At 35.1% G+C, this 20,806-nt stretch overlaps 1 protein-coding gene across 1 annotated transcript; it reads right to left on the bottom strand.

Moving 5' to 3' along the window:
• Positions 1-20,686, bottom strand: LOC125649195 (ADP-ribose glycohydrolase MACROD2-like). Its single transcript, XM_048876488.2, has 10 exons — positions 20,378-20,686; positions 16,567-16,698; positions 16,290-16,433; positions 16,012-16,107; positions 13,015-13,035; positions 12,821-12,924; positions 12,273-12,303; positions 12,060-12,139; positions 6,600-6,699; positions 1-868 (listed from the first exon to the last, which is right to left on the bottom strand). The coding sequence occupies exons 1-10, from the start codon at positions 20,631-20,633 to the stop codon at positions 264-266; spliced, it is 1,569 nt and encodes a 522-aa protein (XP_048732445.2). The 5' UTR covers positions 20,634-20,686; the 3' UTR covers positions 1-263.
• Between the last annotated feature and the right edge of the window lie 120 nt (positions 20,687-20,806).

The following is a 20,806-nucleotide window of genomic DNA, read 5'->3' as shown; positions in this document are numbered from 1 at the left end:
CAGATTTGTAAGTATTTTAATATTTTTAACATCACAAAATATTTGATAGCCAATGCATGAAAGACCATTACACTAACTTTTTTTTCTTCTTTTTTAATTCATGCAATAAATTACCAAACTTGGAATTTACTTGACAATGCATGATAAAGCTATTGAATTAACTGTGTAAACTCAATTATATCTCTTTAACAGAAAATGTACATGTAAACTGTAACAACAGTAGATTTATATGTAACGAAACAGGCATGGAAAGGGAAGTAAACCTAAATCTTAGCCTGTTTCTTCACTTGTGGATGTAAATCAGAAGTGTCAGAATCTCTGAGAGTCTTCCTTGTAAGTGGCGCAGATGGTAGAATCTCATCTCCACTTCCCTCTACAGATGCAGATTGCTCCTTAACTCCCGATTTATCATCAGTCTTTGAGCTTTTGATTGGTTTATTGGAGACTACTTGTTTTCCTGTCTTCTGCTTGTCTTTCTTCTCTGGGCTTGCGTCCCTTTTCTTATCTGTATTATTTGATATTTTGTTTTTTGTTTGAACACTTACATCTGATGTACAATCAGTTTTTTCAACAGATTCACTTTTATTATCTTCAGAAGTATCCATTTCTCTCTCCGTTGTTAATGCTTCATCCTTAGAAGCCATTTTCAACTGTGCATCTCTCTGTTCCGATTCAACCTCCTTTCCTTCAGTTTCCATATGTTCCTCTCCTGTATCCTTTTTAAATTCCTCTTCAACTTCCATTTTTGGTTCTTCTTCTTTTCTTTCCATTTCCATTTTCTCCTCTTTCACCTTTTCCGTCTCATCTGCTTTCTTTTTATTCACTTTTCTGTCTTCCATATTCTCCATCTCAATGTCTACTTTATCACCTTTCGAAAGAAAAAAAATTACCATCTCATTCCATTTTAGTGAATTGATTAAGGCATCATAATGTACAATTCTACTTGTCCAATGTTGAACTCTTCCATGCAGAGAGACTAATAGAATCCTTCATTAGTACGAGTGTGGGATAGGGAAATTCCACCGAGGGGACAAGATTCGCAGTCTAGGACGAGGCTTTGCGAAACTTGTTCCAGAGGTGGAATTTCCCTATCCCACACGAGTAAATAATGAAGGATTATTTTTCTCACATTTTACCTAAAGTTTAGTGCATAAATTTAGGAGCTTTGAGAAAATTCTAAATTATCAAAATCCTCATTTGAACTTCGATGCAAAAACTAATTAGATAGGCAGAAAGAGCATACCCGAAAATGGTTTACACTGTAAGTGTAAACTAAAAAACCCAAGGTTGTCCACCAGAAAGCTATACTACATTAAAATTTAAAGATAACAATGCAAATATTTTTACTTCACCTTGTAGCGTAAATATTCACCGTGTAACGTATATCATAGAAAATATATGACATCACAATCAAATGACATCGCAGCAGTGTGAGACAGAAAAATCTCACATAGCTGTCTCACATGGGTGAAGTCGATCTCACACTGGTGATAATGTGAGAATAATAGAATCCTTCATTAGTACGAGTGTGGGATAGGGAAATTCCACCGAGGGGACAAGATTCGCAGTCTAGGACGAGGCTTCGCCGAGTCCTAGACAGCGAATCTTGTTCCAGAGGTGGAATTTCCCTACCCCACACGAGTTAATAATGAAGGATTATTTTTCTCACATTTTACCTACAGTTTAGTGCATAAATTTAGGAGCTTTGAGAAAATTCTAAATTATCAAAATCCTCATTTGAACTTCGATGCAAAAACTAATTAGATAGGCAGAAAGAGCGTATCCGAAAATGGTTTACACTGTAAGTGTAAACTAAAAAACCCAAGGTTGTCCACCAGAAAGCTATACTACATTAAAATTTAAAGATAACAATGCAAAATATTTTTGCTTCACCGTGTAACATAAATCTTCACCGTGTAACGTAAATCATAGAAAATATATGACGTCACAATCAAATGACAGAAAAATCTCACATGACTGTTTCACATGGGTAAAGTCGATCTCACACTGGTGATAATGTGAGAAAAAAAAGTTACTTCTATACACATGTGGTGGGTACAATGTTTATCACAGCATAGATAACAAGAGGTACTGTGAGCAATGCTCACTAAGAAAACCCCCTGCTTACCCCAATCTCCCAAAGGGTGTTGGTAATAGGTATAAACTACCTCTTTTCTGAGTGTAAAAAACAAATGGCATGACAAACCGAACCATATTGCTACTTCGATGTCCAGTGCGTGTGACCTTTGACCTTTTGACCCCAAAATCGATAGGGAACATCTTCATCCCATGGGTAGTCCATATGTATGATATGGTGACTGTAGGTGGAAAGGATAACGCTTTAGAGCCCGGAAACCATATTGCTACTTCGATGTCCAGTGCGCTTGACCTTTTGACCCCAAAATCGATAGGGAACATCTTCATCCCATGGGTAGTCCATATGTATGATATGGTGACTGTAGGTGGAAAGGATAACGCTTTAGAGCCCGGAAACCATATTGCTACTTCGATGTCCAGTGCGCTTGACCTTTGACCTTTTGACCCCAAAATCGATAGGGAACATCTTCATCTCATGGGTAGTCCATATATATGATATGGTGATGGTAGGTGGAAAGGATAATGCTTTAGAGTCCGGAAACCATTGCGTCTACAGACGGACGGACGGACAGACAGACAGACGGACAACCCGATTCCAGTATACCCCCCACAACAAGGGTATAATAATTACAAATGGGGCCGAAATGATACGCCTCCTTCACGATTCAATACATATTGCAATACTTATTCCACGATTCAATACTTTCAATACGATACAATTTACAGAAGAAACCAATAACATTGAAGAAAAATTAATTACCAAGATTCAGAATCATAATTTTAAAACCAAAATGTTTCCAAATCGCCAAACGATAAGATGCTTGTTGGCTCTTTGGCTCTGTAGTTTAAACTGATAAAGTTATTTTCCTAAGACTCAACGCAAACAACAGTCTGAAAGTTTTTTACTCTATTTTGTCCCTCATCATGCAGGTAAAAATAATAAGTACATGCCAAGCCTGATGTGTTTTACTTAACCAAATTGTAATAAATGTATCGAATTGAAAATCAAGGCAATGAATCGAACATTGAATCTAGCATTTATATTGGAATGTATCAATATTTCTGTGAATCGTTTCAGCAATACTTCAATAATTGGATCCTCCTGCCCCGACAATGACAATGAAGCATTGTACAAACTTTCAAATATATCAGATAAGCCATATAGTAGAAGTGTTCACAAGCTATTTTATATCCTCCATCCCTCTTAGATCCACTATAACTTTTACAAATATAATTGGATCCTCCCATCCCACAAATATGCACATCTACATATGGCAATGAAGCATTGTACAAACTTTCAAATCTATCAGATAAGCCATATAGGAAAAGTGCACAAACTATTTTACATCCTCCACCCCTCTGAAATCCACTATAACTTTTAGGAAAATAATTGGATCCTCCTTTCCCTACAATATGCACATCTACAAATGGCAATAAACCATTGTACAAAGTTTTCAAGTCAAACAGATAACCCATATAGGAGGAGAAGTGTTCACAAGATTTTGTGACAGACAGACAGATGGAAAGTGTCTCCCCCTGAAAGAGGGGAGAAATAAATATAATACCTGTATTTTAACGGCTGAAATTCCATGAGAAATGAAAGTAGAATGTAAAATTTGAACAAGAGGCCCATGGGTCACATTGCTCACCTGAGTTAACTTGGCTCATATCTAAAGATTTTTCCTATATATTCACATGTAAAACTTTGATCCCTATTTTGATCCCAACCTACTTCCGGAGGTCATGATTTTTTTCAAAATTGAATCTGGACTAGGTCAGGGAGCTTTCATGTGAATGTAAACTTTTCTGGCCCAGTGATTTTTCAGAAGAAGATTTTTAATGATTTCCCCTACATATTCCTATGTAAAAATTGATCCCCTATTGTGGTCCCATCATACTCCCAGGGGCCATGATTTTTACAAACTTGAATCTGCATATGTCAGGAAGATTTCATTGTAAATTTCCACTTTCCTGGCCCAGTAGTTTTTGAGAAGAATATTTTTAAAGATTTTCCCTATATATTTGTATGCAAAACTTTGATGCCCTCTTGTCGCCCCATCCTATCCCCGGGGGCCATGATTTTGACAAACTTGAATCTGCATTATGTCAGGAACCTTTCATGTAAATCTCAGCTTTTCTGGCTCTGTGGTTCTTGAGAAGATTTTTAAAGATTTTTCTTATATATTTGTATATATACACGACACATTATAAATTCGTACTCTGTGACCTCCTTTTTGGCTGTCAGTGGAAGAATTGAGGCCCTGCACGATCAATGCACGCAAGATTTTGTCAAATAAGAGATGAGATGGGTTTTGAGTTGAAGAGACTTGTAGTATGACATCTCCCTGACCTGCCGCTCACCAAAATTCCTTGGGTAACATTGCAATTACTTGGAAAATGTGCTCCGAAACAGGGACTCCTTGTTTGCTTACAAATTTTTGTTTCATACTTTATGTATTTTATTATACCGGTAGAAGGCCAATCTCTAAAGCTTACAAAAAGCGTGAAACGATTACATGAATCGAAAGAGGGATGAGATAGACCAGGAATTCACACATTTCAGAGAAATTATTGCCACCGAAAAAAATATTATCGGAAAAAAAGGGGGGAGGGGGTAAGTAACATCCATACTTCAGGTGCCTGTGGACGTGAAGTGTCCCAGTTCATACCCTGATGTATTTTCAAAATTGAAATTTATTTCTTTAGTTGGTCAATTTAAGGACATATACAATGTTTCTGACATCTACTCTTAAATCATCAAGTCATCTCCATATGAAGAGTTCTTGAATAATTCCAAAATGAGGTTTAACTTTTACATTGTAGCAATATCAAAACACTTTGTATATTGGCATGAGTAGCTCTGTGGTTGGATCACCTACTAGTAATGCAAAGGTCCTGGGTTTGATACCTGATTGGAACAAGATTTTTCTCTCCTTCTTTGCTACAGTAATGTTCATTTATATAACTTGCTATAATACATTAGAGCTAACTTTACATTTTTATTTACAAAAACCAGGAACAATTAAAATACACATGTATGTTAACTCTAAAACAGCCACGGTAATATACTCCCAAGATTTTTTTGTAGAAACAGGATAGAATGCAAGTGAGTCATTTGTGAAATGTCACGAAAAATTAAATATCATTGAGAAACATCACACATGTCCTTTAAACAGTAAACACTTTTTTTATGACTTTTCTGCTTCTACATTAACAATTCATAATATATTACGCCTAGATACAACAATATCTGTACATTCTGTACTCGGACAAGCATCCACAGGGGTATTAAATGTTCCATGACCATCAAAAGAGCTAACATCTCAGAAATTGTGTATCGAAATGTGTTTTTCTAAATTCATCTGGTACAGTACCCGCAATGTTATTCTTGACATTCCTATTGTATCCTATCATATCGTGCGTGTACCCTATCGTATCGTGTATTGCGTTTATCTGGTTTTCCATCATGTTTTGCATTTATCAGGTCTATCGTGTATCATGTTTTACGTGTATCAGGTTTTCCGTTTATCATGAAAATCGTTTACCGTGTAGCTTAAGAAACTATCGAGATCGTATATTAGATCTGATGAAAAAATACGATACTTTCCGAAAGCTTTAATCATTTTGTGAAAGAAGCTATTTTTAGGAATCAAGGAAAGACAGCATATTTGAAGAAGAACATAAAGCTGTCGATTTTAAGGCAGAAGAAGAGCAATTTGTCTGTTCAGAGGGGTGAAAATTTATCACAATTTCATTCCAAGTAGTCTGGAAAGTAGGCAGTACGTGGTTTGCCGGACAGTAAATCTTAAATCTCCTTCATCTGAAGTTCATAAATATATGTTTGTCTAGAAAAAATTATTTGTAATTAACACCAACAGAGATTAGATTACATTAGGTGATAAAAATACAAGTTTTAAAATCATTGGCTGAGAAAATTCATATAGATATCAAATAATGAATTAAAAACCGTATATAGTTTAGTTTTCTTATTTTAGCTGTGATGGCGTAAAAAAACAAACAGAATTAAAAATATTTAAACAAAACAGTACGACAGTGGATTAAAGAAATTATACGTTTTAGGTACATAATGAATATTGAAATCCTTCAATATTGTTATTAACATAATGTAATTATGTTGTAGGTATCAAAATTTCGTTTTGTCTAAATTGCTTCTAAATTTACATTTCTATCAGGTTTTTCGTTTATCGTGAAGATCGTTTATCGTGTTTTGCGTTTTTCAGGTCTATCGTGAAGATCGTTTATCATGTTTTGCGTTTATCAGGTTTACCGTGTATCCTATCGTATCGTGCGTGCATCCTATTGTATCGTGCGTGTATCATGTTCTATTGTTCATCATGTTAAGAATAACGTTGCGGGTACTGTACCTAGTGTAAGGGGTACTAAGTACGTGTATTCTCAATGCTGCAATATTATACATGGACCTAGTACTAAGTTCACTGTTATATAACAATAATTAATTTACTATACAACTGCATTCCTACCTTCATGTGCAGAATCTGCAATTGGAAAATAAACCTGCATCTGTTCTTCATAGATAGCAACATCTTTTGGCATAAAGAGACAGAAAATCACTCTCTCAATCTGAAAAAAATTGCCACAATCATAGTGTATAACTTTTTAACATTTCCATTTCCAATGTTTTTGCCTTCAATATCTTTATCAGTGGCGGATCCAGGATTTGTGAAGGGGGGGGGGGGGGGGGGGGGGGGCACATGTGAAAGTCAAGTACCAGTACTAGCCAAAACATTCAGTAATTTGGGTGCCAAATCTGTAAATTTCATCTCTATATGCCAGTAATGCCTTATAAATTTGTGGCAAAAAGGAGGGGCGTCTCTAAATCCGCCACTGATAATGAAAGAAAATTCCTCATGAATGCACAATGTGTTTATGAATCTTGATATATACATTATGTCTATTTTAAAGGCTGGGAATCTGGCAGAAATGAAAGTAGAATATATAACAATATATATAATTTTTAAAAATGCATGATATATATTGCAGGTGCTCTATTGTTGAAGTGCAACTCCATGCAGATGGATAGATGCAAGTATACCATGTAATCTTTACTAAGTGTCCAATATTCTTCATAGCTAAAGTTATAAAATCAATAGCATGCTACTTACAAAATATCCAAATTCTGTCAATGATATAATCCTATCATAATATACATGTTCATCTACTATCGCTCAAACATACAATCCTTGTATAATAAAATGCTGAAATGTTAGCTGGAAATGATGTCAATAAAAAGCAATTTTCAAAAAAAATAATAATAAAATTTTAAACAAGAGGCCCATGGGCCACATCGCTCACCTGAGTCACCTTGGTCAACATCAGAAGACTTTCCATGTATATTTGCATGTAAAACCGTAGTCCCTATTATGGCCCCAACCTACCCCTGGAGGCCATGGTTTTTGCAAACTTGAATCTACACTATGTCAGAAAGCTTTCATGTAAATGTGAACTTCTTTGGCCCAATGGTTCTTGAGAAGAAGATTTTTAAAGATTTTTCCTATATATTTGTATGTAAAACTTTGATCCCCTATTGTGGCCCCATCCTAACCCCGGGGGCCATCATTTTAACAAACTTGAATCTGCATTATGTCAGAAAGCTTTCATGTAAATATCAGCTTTTCTGGCCCAGCGGTTCTTGAGAAGAAGATTTTTAAAGATTTCCTCTATATATTTGTATGTAAAACTTTGATCCCCTATTGTGGCCCCATCCTAACCCCGGGGGCCATCATTTTAACAAACTTGAATCTGCACTATATCAGGAAGCTTTCATATAAATCTCAGCTTTTCTGGCTCAGTGGTTCTTGAGAAGATTTTTAAAGATTTTTCCTATATATTTGTATGTAAAACTTTGATCCCCCTTGTGGCCCCATCCTACCTCCAGGGGCCACGATTTTAACAAACGAGATTCTGCATTATATCAGGAAGCTGTCATATAAATCTCAGCTTTTCTGGCTCAGTGGTTCTTGAGAAGAAGATTTTTAAAGATTTTTCCTATATATTTGTATGTAAAACTTTGATCCCCTATTGTGGCCCCATCTGACCCCCGGGGGACATGATTTTAACAGTTTAGAATCTGCACTACCTAATAAGGTTTATCTATAAATTTCATCTTTTCTGGCCCAGTGATTCTTGAGAAGAAGATTTTTTAATGACCCTTCTCTATTTTTACCTTTTCTTGATTATCTCCCCTTGGAAGGTGGCCTGGCCCTTTATTTTAACAATTTAGAATTCCCTTTACCTAAGGATGCTTTGTGCCAACTTTGGTTGAAATTGGGTCAGTGGTTTTTGAGAAGAAGTCAAAAATGTTAAAAGATTACAGATGGACAGACTGACGGACGGATGGACGCCGGAAAGCCCACTTGATCTTTTAGCTCAGGTGAGCTAAAAAGGCACTTTGAATAGGAGCACCCCCTCTCAACCAATCACTGTTCATCGAGAATCACTGAATCATATCACATGATAAAATTTTGATTACATTTCATTACTATACCCCAACCTTTCAACCAGAAATCAATAGGCATATTTTCCTTCCAACCTACAATATGTAAAGTTCCATTGGTATTTTTTCTGTCCTAAAAATATTTTTAAAATACATAATTACTGAGATTACATGACCTTGACCCACATCAATTCCCTACTTATTATCATACAGAAAGTAGGAAACTAAAACCTATTACTCTGTACATGTCATTACTGACTGTGACCTTGACCTAAAATCTGTTTAACTCAGAAATTGACAAGGCTACAGGGCGTCTTCCTTATCCTACCCACAACCTCTGTAGTAAGTGTATGACCAAAATCTGGAATAACATTCTTTATATGGTTCATGTCCAATGCAATTTTTCTGGATGCAAGAATGTAGACACAATGCAACCCTAATAATAAATTTGCAGCTTATTCCCTCAACACAGAAATCAGTTATTTTGAAATATAGCTTATTTTGAAATGAAATCAATTCCTCAAGCTCATTTTCTCTTTTTTTCCGGAATGTATCTCTTAATTAGTGAACAGCCTGCTGAGCTGATTATGTGTTGCTTTCATAATGGTTGCACTTATCACAGGCACTTGACATTTTAAATATATATACCCGGTAATAAAAAAAATGGTCTTCCTGTGAACAAACTATGAACTATGAATAGTTTGTTTACAGGAAGACAATGTTTTTTATTATATATATCTAAAATGTTGAGTGCCTGTGGTACTGATTTACTCCAAAGGTAGACCAGTAATGCTAAAAGCACATGCTCACATCTACCTACATGTACATAATTCAAGTATTTCAAATCATCGCCTCTTGATTCATTGCCATTTCCCCATTACATGTAATAGTTTCCTGCACAGGCACCTGTTTCTGTAAATAACTTATGACTTCTGTATACTAATAATACAGAGGTCGTAGGTTATTTACAGAAACAAGTGCCTGTGTTTTCCTGTGTATACTAATAATACAGAGGTCGTAAGTTATTTACAGAGACAAGTGCCTGTGTTTTCCTGTGTATACTAATAATACAGAGGTCGTAGGTTATTTACAGAGACAAGTGCCTGTGTTTTCCTGTGTATACTAATAATACAGAGGTCGTAGGTTATTTACAGAGACAAGTGCCTGTGTTTTCCTGTGTATACTAATAATACAGAGGTCGTAGGTTATTTACAGAGACAAGTGCCTGCATTTTCCTGTGTATACTAATAATACAGAGGTCGTAGGTTATTTACAGACACAAGTGCCTGCGTTTTCCTGTGTATACTAATAATACAGAGGTCGTAAGTTATTTACAGAGACAAGTGCCTGCGTTTTTTTGTGTATACTAATAATACAGAGGTCGTAGGTTATTTACAGAGACAAGTGCCTGCGTTTTCCTGTGTATACTAATAATACAGAGGTCGTAGGTTATTTACAGACACAAGTGCCTGTGTTTTCCTGTGTATACTAATAATACAGAGGTCGTAGGTTATTTACAGACACAAGTGCCTGTGTTTTCCTGTGTATACTAATAATACAGAGGTCGTACGTTATTTACAGAAACAAGTGCCTGTGTATACTAATAATACAGAGGTCGTAGGTTATTTACAGAGACAAGTGCCTGTGTTTTCCTGTGTATACTAATAATACAGAGGTCGTAGGTTATTTACAGAGACAAGTGCCTGCGTTTTCCTGTGTATACTAATAATACAGAGGTCGTAGGTTATTTACAGAGACAAGTGCCTGCATTTTCCTGTGTATACTAATAATACAGAGGTCGTAGGTTATTTACAGACACAAGTGCCTGCGTTTTCCTGTGTATACTAATAATACAGAGGTCGTAAGTTATTTACAGAGACAAGTGCCTGCGTTTTTTTGTGTATACTAATAATACAGAGGTCGTAGGTTATTTACAGAGACAAGTGCCTGTGTTTTCCTGTGTATACTAATAATACAGAGGTTGTGGGTTATTTACAGAAACAAGTGCCTGTGTTTTCCTGCTACAATAAAACTCGTTTAGTATAAACACTAATACATCAAATTTACAGATATAACAAAGTTTTGTTTCATCCCAGCAGCATCCTTCATATTTCTTTATTAACAGAAATTGGTTATAATAAATTTAGATACATTGAATTTAAGGATGTAATGAACAAATTTTCATTCCCAAAATGCATTAAAACATTGTATTGGGAGTTTGGGACCCAGTTAACAGAATTCTTTTTCTTAAAGAATCGTTTTTATTTAGACGTATAATCTATCTACAACATTTTTTTGGATGGTTTTTACTTCATTTTAATCATCAGACATTCCTCACAGCTAACATTTCAAATACTAATTCCTCTGTTAGAAACCATGCATAATCAATGATATCTATTTATTAATAATCATCAACTGAAATACCTATGGAAATGTCAATGTTATTCTACAAGGGGCAGAATAGTCTGCTGAAAAAAGTCAATAATTATGCCCAAGACTGGGACAGGTGATGTTTTCAAATCCAAACCAATGTTCATTTAACAACATATATAAGCTAACATTTGTTTTACAGTTATACTAAACAACTATTTCTGTATGGTAGGCTTATTTTGATCAGGTTTGTAATATTGAATAAAAAACTGATTTCGAAATCCTGCACATAAAGAATATATAGCAGTAAGCAGTACAAATTTCCATAACTTCTGTCAATACGGAACTTTCGGGATGTGCTGAAACGACCGATTAAACTTGACATTTAAACAATACAGTCACGTGATAGTAAGCAATTGTAGGGCAAAGTTGACATCGACGCAACTGGTGTTTCGCTAGCAGACGGTCACGATGACGATTCAAGTCATTATTGGTGCTGAGTACCTGGGTGTAAATTAGATGGAAGGAAAAAGGCACATTTAGATGCGTATCCTTGGATGGAAGGCGTGAAGTTTTACCGATATCCTCAAGATATTCCCTAGATTTGTTTTCCTCGCCAACTCACATAATCAAATGCATTTTCTTATAAAATGGTTGTACTGATTCCTTTCTTTGAAAAATAGCATTTTAATATAGTAATTTGATAGCAATTGAAGTATTCCATGCTTGTTTACTTAGTTGTTATTGTAATCCGGAAGTGACATGCCCTACAAATTACATTCAATGCGCGACAAAAATCAGATTGGATCCGTATCTTGAAAGTCCCGTATTATGTCCTCAAAAGTGAAATTCTGCACTAATAAAAGAATGTAAGTAATTGCATGTATTTTGTATTGTTTTTTTGTAATTTGCTTATTACATACTCAATTCATAATAAGTTTTCGAAACAATTCACTATATGAGTAACTAAGTAAATTCATAGGACCCAAGGAATGGACTGTAAACGAGTTTTACTGTATTGCCACAATTTCCAAATCAAAAATGTCGAACGTTTAATGAAAATTCACAGGACATATACACTGTGAAACTTTGTAGCAAGGACTCTGAATTCACTTACATCACGATAGATATTATCCTTTTCAAGAAAGTCCCGAACAGTTTTCAGCGCAACAAGGCATGCCTGTTCATTAGGATATCCTGAAAGATTTCAGATATTAAAGTTAGAAGACATAGTTCATTTCTTTCAAAATGTAGAATAATACATGAAATTGATATTTCAACATGTAGCCCTAAATATTCTACAGTGATTGATGTTTACAGAACTGCTTACCATATATTCCTGTCGATATACAAGGGATAGCCTGAAAGCAAGATTGAAGAAAAAGTCACCAAACATTGCTTTGTGGAATGATAAATATCTGTCTTGAGCTCAGAATATCTACAATTGGATAGGGCTATGTATTGCAGGGAAAAAAATATCCCGATACATTGAAAACTTTGGTCAAAGAAACAAATTTCCAACTGTTAAAACTGAATGCGAAAACTAAGGAAAACATTGAATGCAAATACAAAAGCAAGTTTTTCCCATCACTTGTGTGTGATGTCATAGTAGTTTCAGATCACAGTGCATCCCTACTGATTGCTGATTTTATTTCTCATTTGCTATTTGAAAAAGGCAGTCGGTAAGATATATTCGTTGCATGGTTTGTAGTTGATCTAATATGGTTTATACATGGTAAGTAAATTCCATATGGGGCTCAAGCTTCGCTCTTTACTGACCATGTATAAACCACATTAGGTCCACTACAGACTATGTAACTAATAATACAGTGTTTGGAAACAAAAAAAATATCATCTAATTTGCTAAAAAATTCTTACAACGGAGACCAGCTTGTTTTCCTTTACGAGATTAAGCACTGATGAATAAGCTCTTGATAACAATTCCTTCTTCTCTCCAATGGGACCAACTGTATGTATAACATCTGTAATAAACAAAATCCTAAATGTTCGAAAATTTCCTTCAAGATCTTTCACTGTGTTTCACTTTAATTTGAAAAGAGAAATGCTCTTACATTTTGCTGGTAGCTTGTAACCTACAAATGAAATCGACAGTCGTTAGCTTTCTTTACACATTGTACAAATGAAATCGACAGTCGTTAGCTTTCTTTACACATTGTACATGCATTATATCTGGTAGCTTGTAACCTACAAATGAAATTGACAGTCATTAGCTTTCTTTATACATGCATTATATCTGATACTCATTACTGTTTAGTTTGTATTATATACATTCAAGCACCTTAGTAAGCTTAAAAAAATTCATATGCATCAAAGCGGCATATATGTCAAACAAATGAATAATATGGATGACTGAAATGTTATCTAAAATATGAGGTCCATGGGCCCTAATAGTCAAAATGTAAACTCTTCATGCCACAACTCTATGATGGACAGCTAAAATGAACAAGGTGATAATAATCATTATTATTCTTTGTAACCAGTTTCATTGTCTGTTGTCAGGGAATTAGGGAGAAGATTTAAAGAAATAATGCATTCGACTATATGAACCAAACTACCAGAACCCTTGACTCTGGGGTCATGAATTTCACAATTCTGGTAAAGGCATCCTTGTTTATAATTACTATACACAGCTTGTCTGTTAGATGAGTCAATGAGTAAAGAAATCTTTTTTTAAAGATTGCATCATATTTTTAAGGTTTTGACCATATCTACGGGTACAATGACTATATAGCATATATATTCTAACATATCTCTGATTTCACACTCCATACCCTATCATATGCTATGAGGGGAAAATATGACTCATAAAATCTCTTGAGTTTCAATTTTTTAAATCCAGCTAACAATCCAAATCACAGTAGTGAAAACTGTTACAAAATCAGAAAACATCAAATGCGGTTTATTGAAAGGCAAGAAACAATGGTATAAAAAAATTACTGTTGATACCCTTTCTGCAGTAAAAGATGTGTTATTCTCAGCTTTACAAAAATTACTTCACAATACTTATCATTTCCATTAGTGGAACTCTTCAAATTAAAGGCACGTAAAGTCGTGCTACCGGGACAACATAATGTGAATACATTACTTAGGCATACGTAATATGAATTATGGTATCGAATACATATTATAAATGACTGCAAACCACAACACTGATTAAAATTCTAAAGTCAAATTTAGGAATTGATTATTCTTAAAAGAAAACAGACGATCTTATTAAACTATATGAGGGAGAGAAGCTACTAAATTTGCCAAATCTGACCGTGCCGATATAAAGCATCAATCGCAAGAACTGTGAGGGGGAAAACCTATATGCACATCCAACACAAGAAATTTTCTTGTAATTAATGTGATTAATATGCTTTTAAAGTTATTCTGTCAGACTATGAAGATATTCTATTTTATCATACAATTAGGACAGGTTCATATGGCATGGACTTTGTAATCGTACCCCCCCCCCCCGTAAATCTCCATATTTTAGAACAAGTTGTATACATGTATGTGCCACACTGCATTTTTAAAGACGTTTATAACACTAATTAACACACCTAATGCGTTTTCAAACTGCATCTAAGCTAATTTGAAAATTACAAAATATTGATGGACTTGGATGTCCAGAGAACATCGTTGTTTGAAATTTTTTAAATCGGTGTGGTGGAGTTTAATTAAGAAACATGTAACATCTTTAATAAGATAGTGTTAGAATATTTGAAAAATGCAGTTTGACTAATGGTAATTTTATTTAAAATTACACCATGTATTTTAACTCTTAAAAAAGGGGGTGGGGTGCTATGTACCTTTCGTTCCGTTTATGTCCCAGTAATCTCGCACTTGCTCGCGAGATTTGTGCAATTTCTTACCAATGACGCACAAGAGTCATCAAAGCGCGATAACTCCAACGAGCTGGTAATGAGAAGTATTGTAAAAAGTGCTCTATATGTACTGTTAAAACTTAAGTGCATCAATGTTTTATTTGGGGTGAATATAATAATAAAAACATTTATGGAGCGTCTTACATGTATATAATAAAATGAAGTCTTATCACATAGAATGCACATATGATATGACAAGTCTATTTCTCATCATTTTATTTTAAAAGCTGTGAGCAAGGTTAAAGTTTCACATAGACAAAGAGGACAAAAACAAAATGCCCTAACTTTAGTCACAAGGGCATAAAAATATGACCCACACTAAGATTTGAATTTTTCAGTACATACCGTATATACTCGCCTATAAGTCGGATTTTTGGGAGTCAAGTTTTGGTCCAAAACTCTATGTCCGACTTATAGGCGCGTCTTATGAAGATTGGTATTTTTCTAGGCGGCATAATGTAGTGTTTTTTAAACAACTCCGACGATTATCATGGACACAAATGATTATTGTTCACAAATATCTGGACATATTGTATTGTTTATATATTTTAAAATTATGTATAAAGTACAAGTATTTACATATTTTTATCTTGTTAAAAGTTATTTACATACCGGTAACTAATATTTTCAATTCAACTAATCTATCGTTTATCGGTAAAATTGAATTACGAACCCAATTTAATATTGAAATATTCATATGTATACCGGTTGAAATATATTTCATAAAAGATTGAATATTGTTAACAGATAATTTAGATCATCATTCGTGACTCTTAAAAACTCTATTGTTGATACATTGAATTATACTGGAACCCCACAATAACCGCGAGGCGCGTGCCACTAAGTAAACACGGTGTCAGGTACTGGTAATGAGGAGACCTTAATTGCGTAGGTAAACAAGGGATCATCGTCCATAATAGATCAAGGGTTGTGTTTAAACCCCAAACAGATATGGCTTGGATATTGAGCACCTCATAATTATTAATTTTTCAAAATATTTTTTGAAGCATGGGTAAAAACACTAGAGCATTGACTTGAAATTGTCTACCGATTCTGACAAAAAATTGTACCGACTTATAAGCGGATCAATGGCAAATTCCTACAAAATAACCTTAAAAAATACAACCGACTTATAGGCGGACCGACTTATAGGCGAGTTTATACGGTACACACACTTACCAGCTGTAATTTTGGCATCCCCTGTATCACATCCATTTAGGGTAGCACACTCTGCTATCAATTTCTTACCAGCAGCAGAATGAATGGCTCCATCCACTAAAAACAGTTTAAAACTTCATATTGTGCAGCTCCTTGAAAGGTGCATGTGCAGCCATGCTTAATATATGATTTACTTTAATTACCAATATAAAGAAATAAATTTCTATTGTGGCCCCAACAATGGCATTGGAAGCCAACTGAAGAAATCTTACTATCAATAGATCTAAGTAAATACTTGCCTCCACCACCACCTAGAAGAGAGCTATTGGCAGCATTAGTAATGGCATCAATTTCTATGGTGGTTATGTCCCCTTTCCAAATGGACACCCTCTGGTTTATATCTTCATTAACTTTATACAAAACTTTCAATCTCTTCTTTGAAACTACAAAATACATCCATTTGGTAATTCAAGGTAAATCATCTTATTAATATATGTATATTATTTCTGTTAATGTCCTTATAGGAAATTAAATATCTTGGGTAAAAATATTGATTGAAATTTTAATTTTAACAACCTGCTTTTTTAAGCCTGTCCTTGTGTTCACTGTAGAATTCTGACCAAGTTGGAACATCATCTAGTTGCTTGAATTTCTTGCCACATTTGTATAATTTTCTTTTATCTCCTTTTGACATTTCCAGAAACTTATCTAAAATTAGAAGACAATGTATTTCAGAAGAAGTAGATCATTCAACAATAAATGCATGAGCTTAATATTAAATTCCAATTTCATATCGATGGACAGACAAACAAAACAAGATGCCCATGGGCTACAACACCTACCCAAGTCACCTTGGCCCTGCTGTTGTGATTTTTAAAATATTTTTTGCAGTCTTTATTTCCATGAAAAATTTGGACCACATTGTGAAACCCTCCCTACCTAAACCCAAAGGGTCATAACACAACCGAACTTGAATTCACACAACATGGGGATGCTTCAACACCTATATGACTAACATGACCTTAATGTTCTGGAGAAGATCAAAGTCACAGATCCTTGTATGGAATGAAAGGCCTAAGCCATCAGATATATAAAATCTGTCAAACTGCAAGGTCAAGGTTACAAGCTCAAACAATATGGTATCAAATGAAAGGTTACTTATTGACTCACCCTCGTACCAAAGGTTTTAACCATGTGACCTTGGAGTTTGGCCTACTAACTTTAAAAAAAAACCTAACCTATTTAATATTTCCTGAACTATTTAAGGTAGGGCTTTCATAATTTGCATATATATGTAATGAGAGAGAGAGAGAGAGAGAGAGAGAGAGAGAGAGAGAGAGAGAGAGAGAGAGAGAGAGAGAGAGAGAGAGAGAGAGAGAGAAGAGAGAGAGGAGAGAGAGACAGACCCAAATTTCAAAACTTTGTTATTACTCATATCAAACCTTTAAATGGTGAGTGATAGGGCTGGACTCTCTTACTTCATATATGCATTCCTTCTGACAAAATGTTTTCTTTTGTACCAAAGTTTCTAACCATCTGATCTTGGAGTTTGACCTACTTTTAAGTAAATCTATACTATTACATATTTCTTGAACTATCTCCTGAACTATTTAAAGTAGGTTATTCATATTTTGTGATATAGATTCTTTATGGCAACTTTGCAAGTGTGGACTCCCGCGTTGTCCTATTGCAGCAAAACACTTTTAGAGAGTGTACCTCGGCGTTTTTCACAGATGGCGGTTCTCAGCTGGTCTAGCAAGTTTGCATTGTACACTCCAGTTATTGCAGTTCTCTTGGGTAAAAAGTCCAACATAATAAGGCCTTTAGCATCCCAAAATACCCAGTACTGTGGCCATCACCTAGCCAGCAGATGGTTGCATCTTAAAAATTTTTGGCCTTGGGGACCCAGGCCCTACCCACTGATGACTGAGCTTTATTCTCTGGCTCATGATAATGAACCCAAGTCTCATCTACAGTCACCAGATGCAAAAGAAAATCATCTTTTGATCTAAAACGCTTCAACAAGGCGCTCCATACTGATGCTCTGGTTGCCATTTGCTCATTGCTAAGGGATTTGGGGACCCAACGGGCTGTTAGCTTGCGCATACCTAAACGATCATGTAAGATTGTTGAAACACTACCATGTGAAATGCCTAATGCCTGTGCTATTTCTTCCACCTGAATTTGCTTATCAAAGTATACCAGATCCAGAACTTTCTTACACATTTCTTCGTCGCCTGGCATCCAGTGGGTGTCCAGACCAGGCTTCATCTTCTAAAGACGTTCTACCAGGTTTGAATTTCCCTACCCAGAATTTAACCTGAGCATAAGATGGTGCAGAAGACCCATAAACATCAGCTAACTCGCCGTATATTTCCTTGCCTGTTTCACATTTTAAATACAAGTAGCGAATTATAGTACGGTACTCAACTTTTAAATTAGATAGAAAGCATGCCTTTGCATCACTAGCCATGTTTGACATTCTGAATTTCAATATCTTATTAAAGAATGACTCGATACACGTGCAATTTTTGTACCCAGGTATAAAACATGTAATGAAACAAGGCATGAAAATCGTGACCGTCTCGGTCAATCGGAAATGGGATAGGCTGGTTACTTATTGACTCGCCCTCGTACGAAAGTAAGGTCTTATCACAAGGAAGGTGTATATGAAATATGAGAGCTCTATACCTCACCATTTAAAAGTTATGAGCAAGGTTATAAGTTAAAAGACAAGACAACATCCCCCCTCCCCCGACTATACATGCAGTCTTCACGAAAACTCAGTGGTCCGAAGACTGAGGCCGGTCAATTTTAGGGTCGGGTCAGTGAAAATAAAAAAATCAGGAAGTCCGATGGGCTTGTAGACTTTTTGTTAGTTACATTAGATTTAATGTTGGATTTAGATATTCTAAACATCTTATTTGCTTAAATTTACCATAAAAATAAAAATTAATCAATAAATAGCACCTAAAGTAAGTGTTTGGACATCATGGTTTGTTTATTTCTTTAAAGTAAAGAACGGTAACTATACTTGTAAACTATTTTGTCAAGATAACTTGTACGTTGATCACGTGAATATTCAAAGAACAACTTGTTGAAACAACAAAAATGGCCGCGTTCTGTATCGCATTGCGTACCGGTAATTAATTGCTGCTTAATTGCATTGTCCAATTAAAATGAACTTTGTCAATTGCAGTTATCTCTCATTTTATGCAATTTCTATAGTTCATAGAATTAATCAATCGTTTACATTTGATGTTGGAAGAGAACTCGGGCTACTTCCTAAGGTGCTCTCGGGCTGTTTTCATGTTTGTGAAAAATATGTGAATGTGTAGTCTTGTTGTTTGCGGGCGAAGAGAGAGAAAATATCGCGTACAGTGTTGTTTTTCTGGTATCGACAGAAAGGATTTCTTAGGGTGGATATGAATATAAGTAATAACCATAGTTTCAGTAAATTAATTGTACAATTTTACAATGCATTCCATAACGTATGTGATAAATATGTGCTATGAAAATTGGGGGGGGGGGGGGGGGGGGGGGCAGTAAATTTCACTGTGGGCAAGTAAATTCAGACAATTCACTGGTCCGACTGGCCAGCAAGTTTTAAATGTTTTTGTGAAGACTGTTCATGTACTTATGACAGCATAAAAAAAACTTGAATCACCAGTCACTGATTCTGGCATTTACACATTTTCCTGAATCAAAACATGAAGGGTTTGCATTTTAGAGATGTGGATGTAGGCTAGTATGCCTGTCCACTTCTCTAAAGAGAATAGATATATATATATATATATGACATGCACTAAGTGTTTCATGCAAGCATGAGTACGGGTAATATAATCCAAACTTATAAACAATGGATTTCAACAACTCACATGTGATTATAGGGACTTAAACAAATAATTTTCCCTGTTTACAGCCGTTTATGAAACTGCAAGTCAGTTTATCTAGTCATACGATCTAAATCTGATTAGCTGAATGAACAGCACATAAATAAACCGGAAGGGCAGGATAAAAACCGGAATGATGCCTTAAAATGCCCAGAATAATACTTGCATTCATATACTCAAAGTATCTTATTTATAAAATTGTATAATGAATATTACACATCATTAGACACCTAAGTATGAATTTGTTTGGTTATGGATTTTAAGTCAATGATACCGGATATTATTTCTTTAAACATCAACCTCAATAAAGCAGGGATCAAAAGCTCGATTCCCGGTCTATCCATAACTTTCTCCTTTCTATTACCTATGTATACAATTCAAATATAATAATTTAGGGTTACACCGGTTATTGGGTGTCATTCCGTTATGTGCACCTCTGATTGAAGGTTGCTCTTCTAAAGATTGATCAAGATAAAGTGGTTTTACTTTAATACCTCTGTCAGATATCACTGATTCGTTATGCACATTTCTGGTAATCTTCCTGGACGGGGTTGTGGCGGATATGAGCTCGTCCCTGTCATCTTCATTTGTACTTTTAGTTTCAAGAGACGTTTTCTTGGACATGCTGAACAAGGAACGAAATTCAAATTGGGAACTTGGGAAAATGCCCCCAATGACTACTCTAAACCTGTGTGATAAATTGCTATTAATTTCTCTTGCCACAGTATGACTCGAAAAAATAACACGCATTCTACTTTCGATATTCTGAGAAAATCTCCAAGTCCATGGCCAAACTTTCGATAAACATTAAAACCTATAATGTTTCCGGATTGTGCTACTGTCTAAAATTATATAGAATCATATGTAGACAGTATTCTCAGAATTAAGAGTTTATTTTAGTAGTTTTATGTTGAATTCACGAT

This window comes from Ostrea edulis, chromosome 5 (genome assembly GCF_947568905.1).
Source record: "Ostrea edulis chromosome 5, xbOstEdul1.1, whole genome shotgun sequence".
NCBI classification, from domain to species: domain Eukaryota; kingdom Metazoa; phylum Mollusca; class Bivalvia; order Ostreida; family Ostreidae; genus Ostrea; species Ostrea edulis.
The sequence above is the reverse complement of the archived record's forward strand: the minus strand, read 5'-3'. Positions and strand labels throughout refer to the sequence as shown.

Coding starts and splice junctions, on each gene's coding strand:
- LOC125649195 (XM_048876488.2), bottom strand. CDS start 20,633: ATGCGTGTTATTTTTTCGAGTCATACTGTGGCAAGAGAAATTAATAGC. Junction 16,699..20,377: donor ATCAGTGATATCTGACAGAG/GTATTAAAGTAA, acceptor TTCTAATTTTAG/ATAAGTTTCTGGAAATGTCA. Junction 16,434..16,566: donor GGACAGGCTTAAAAAAGCAG/GTTGTTAAAATT, acceptor TGTATTTTGTAG/TTTCAAAGAAGAGATTGAAA.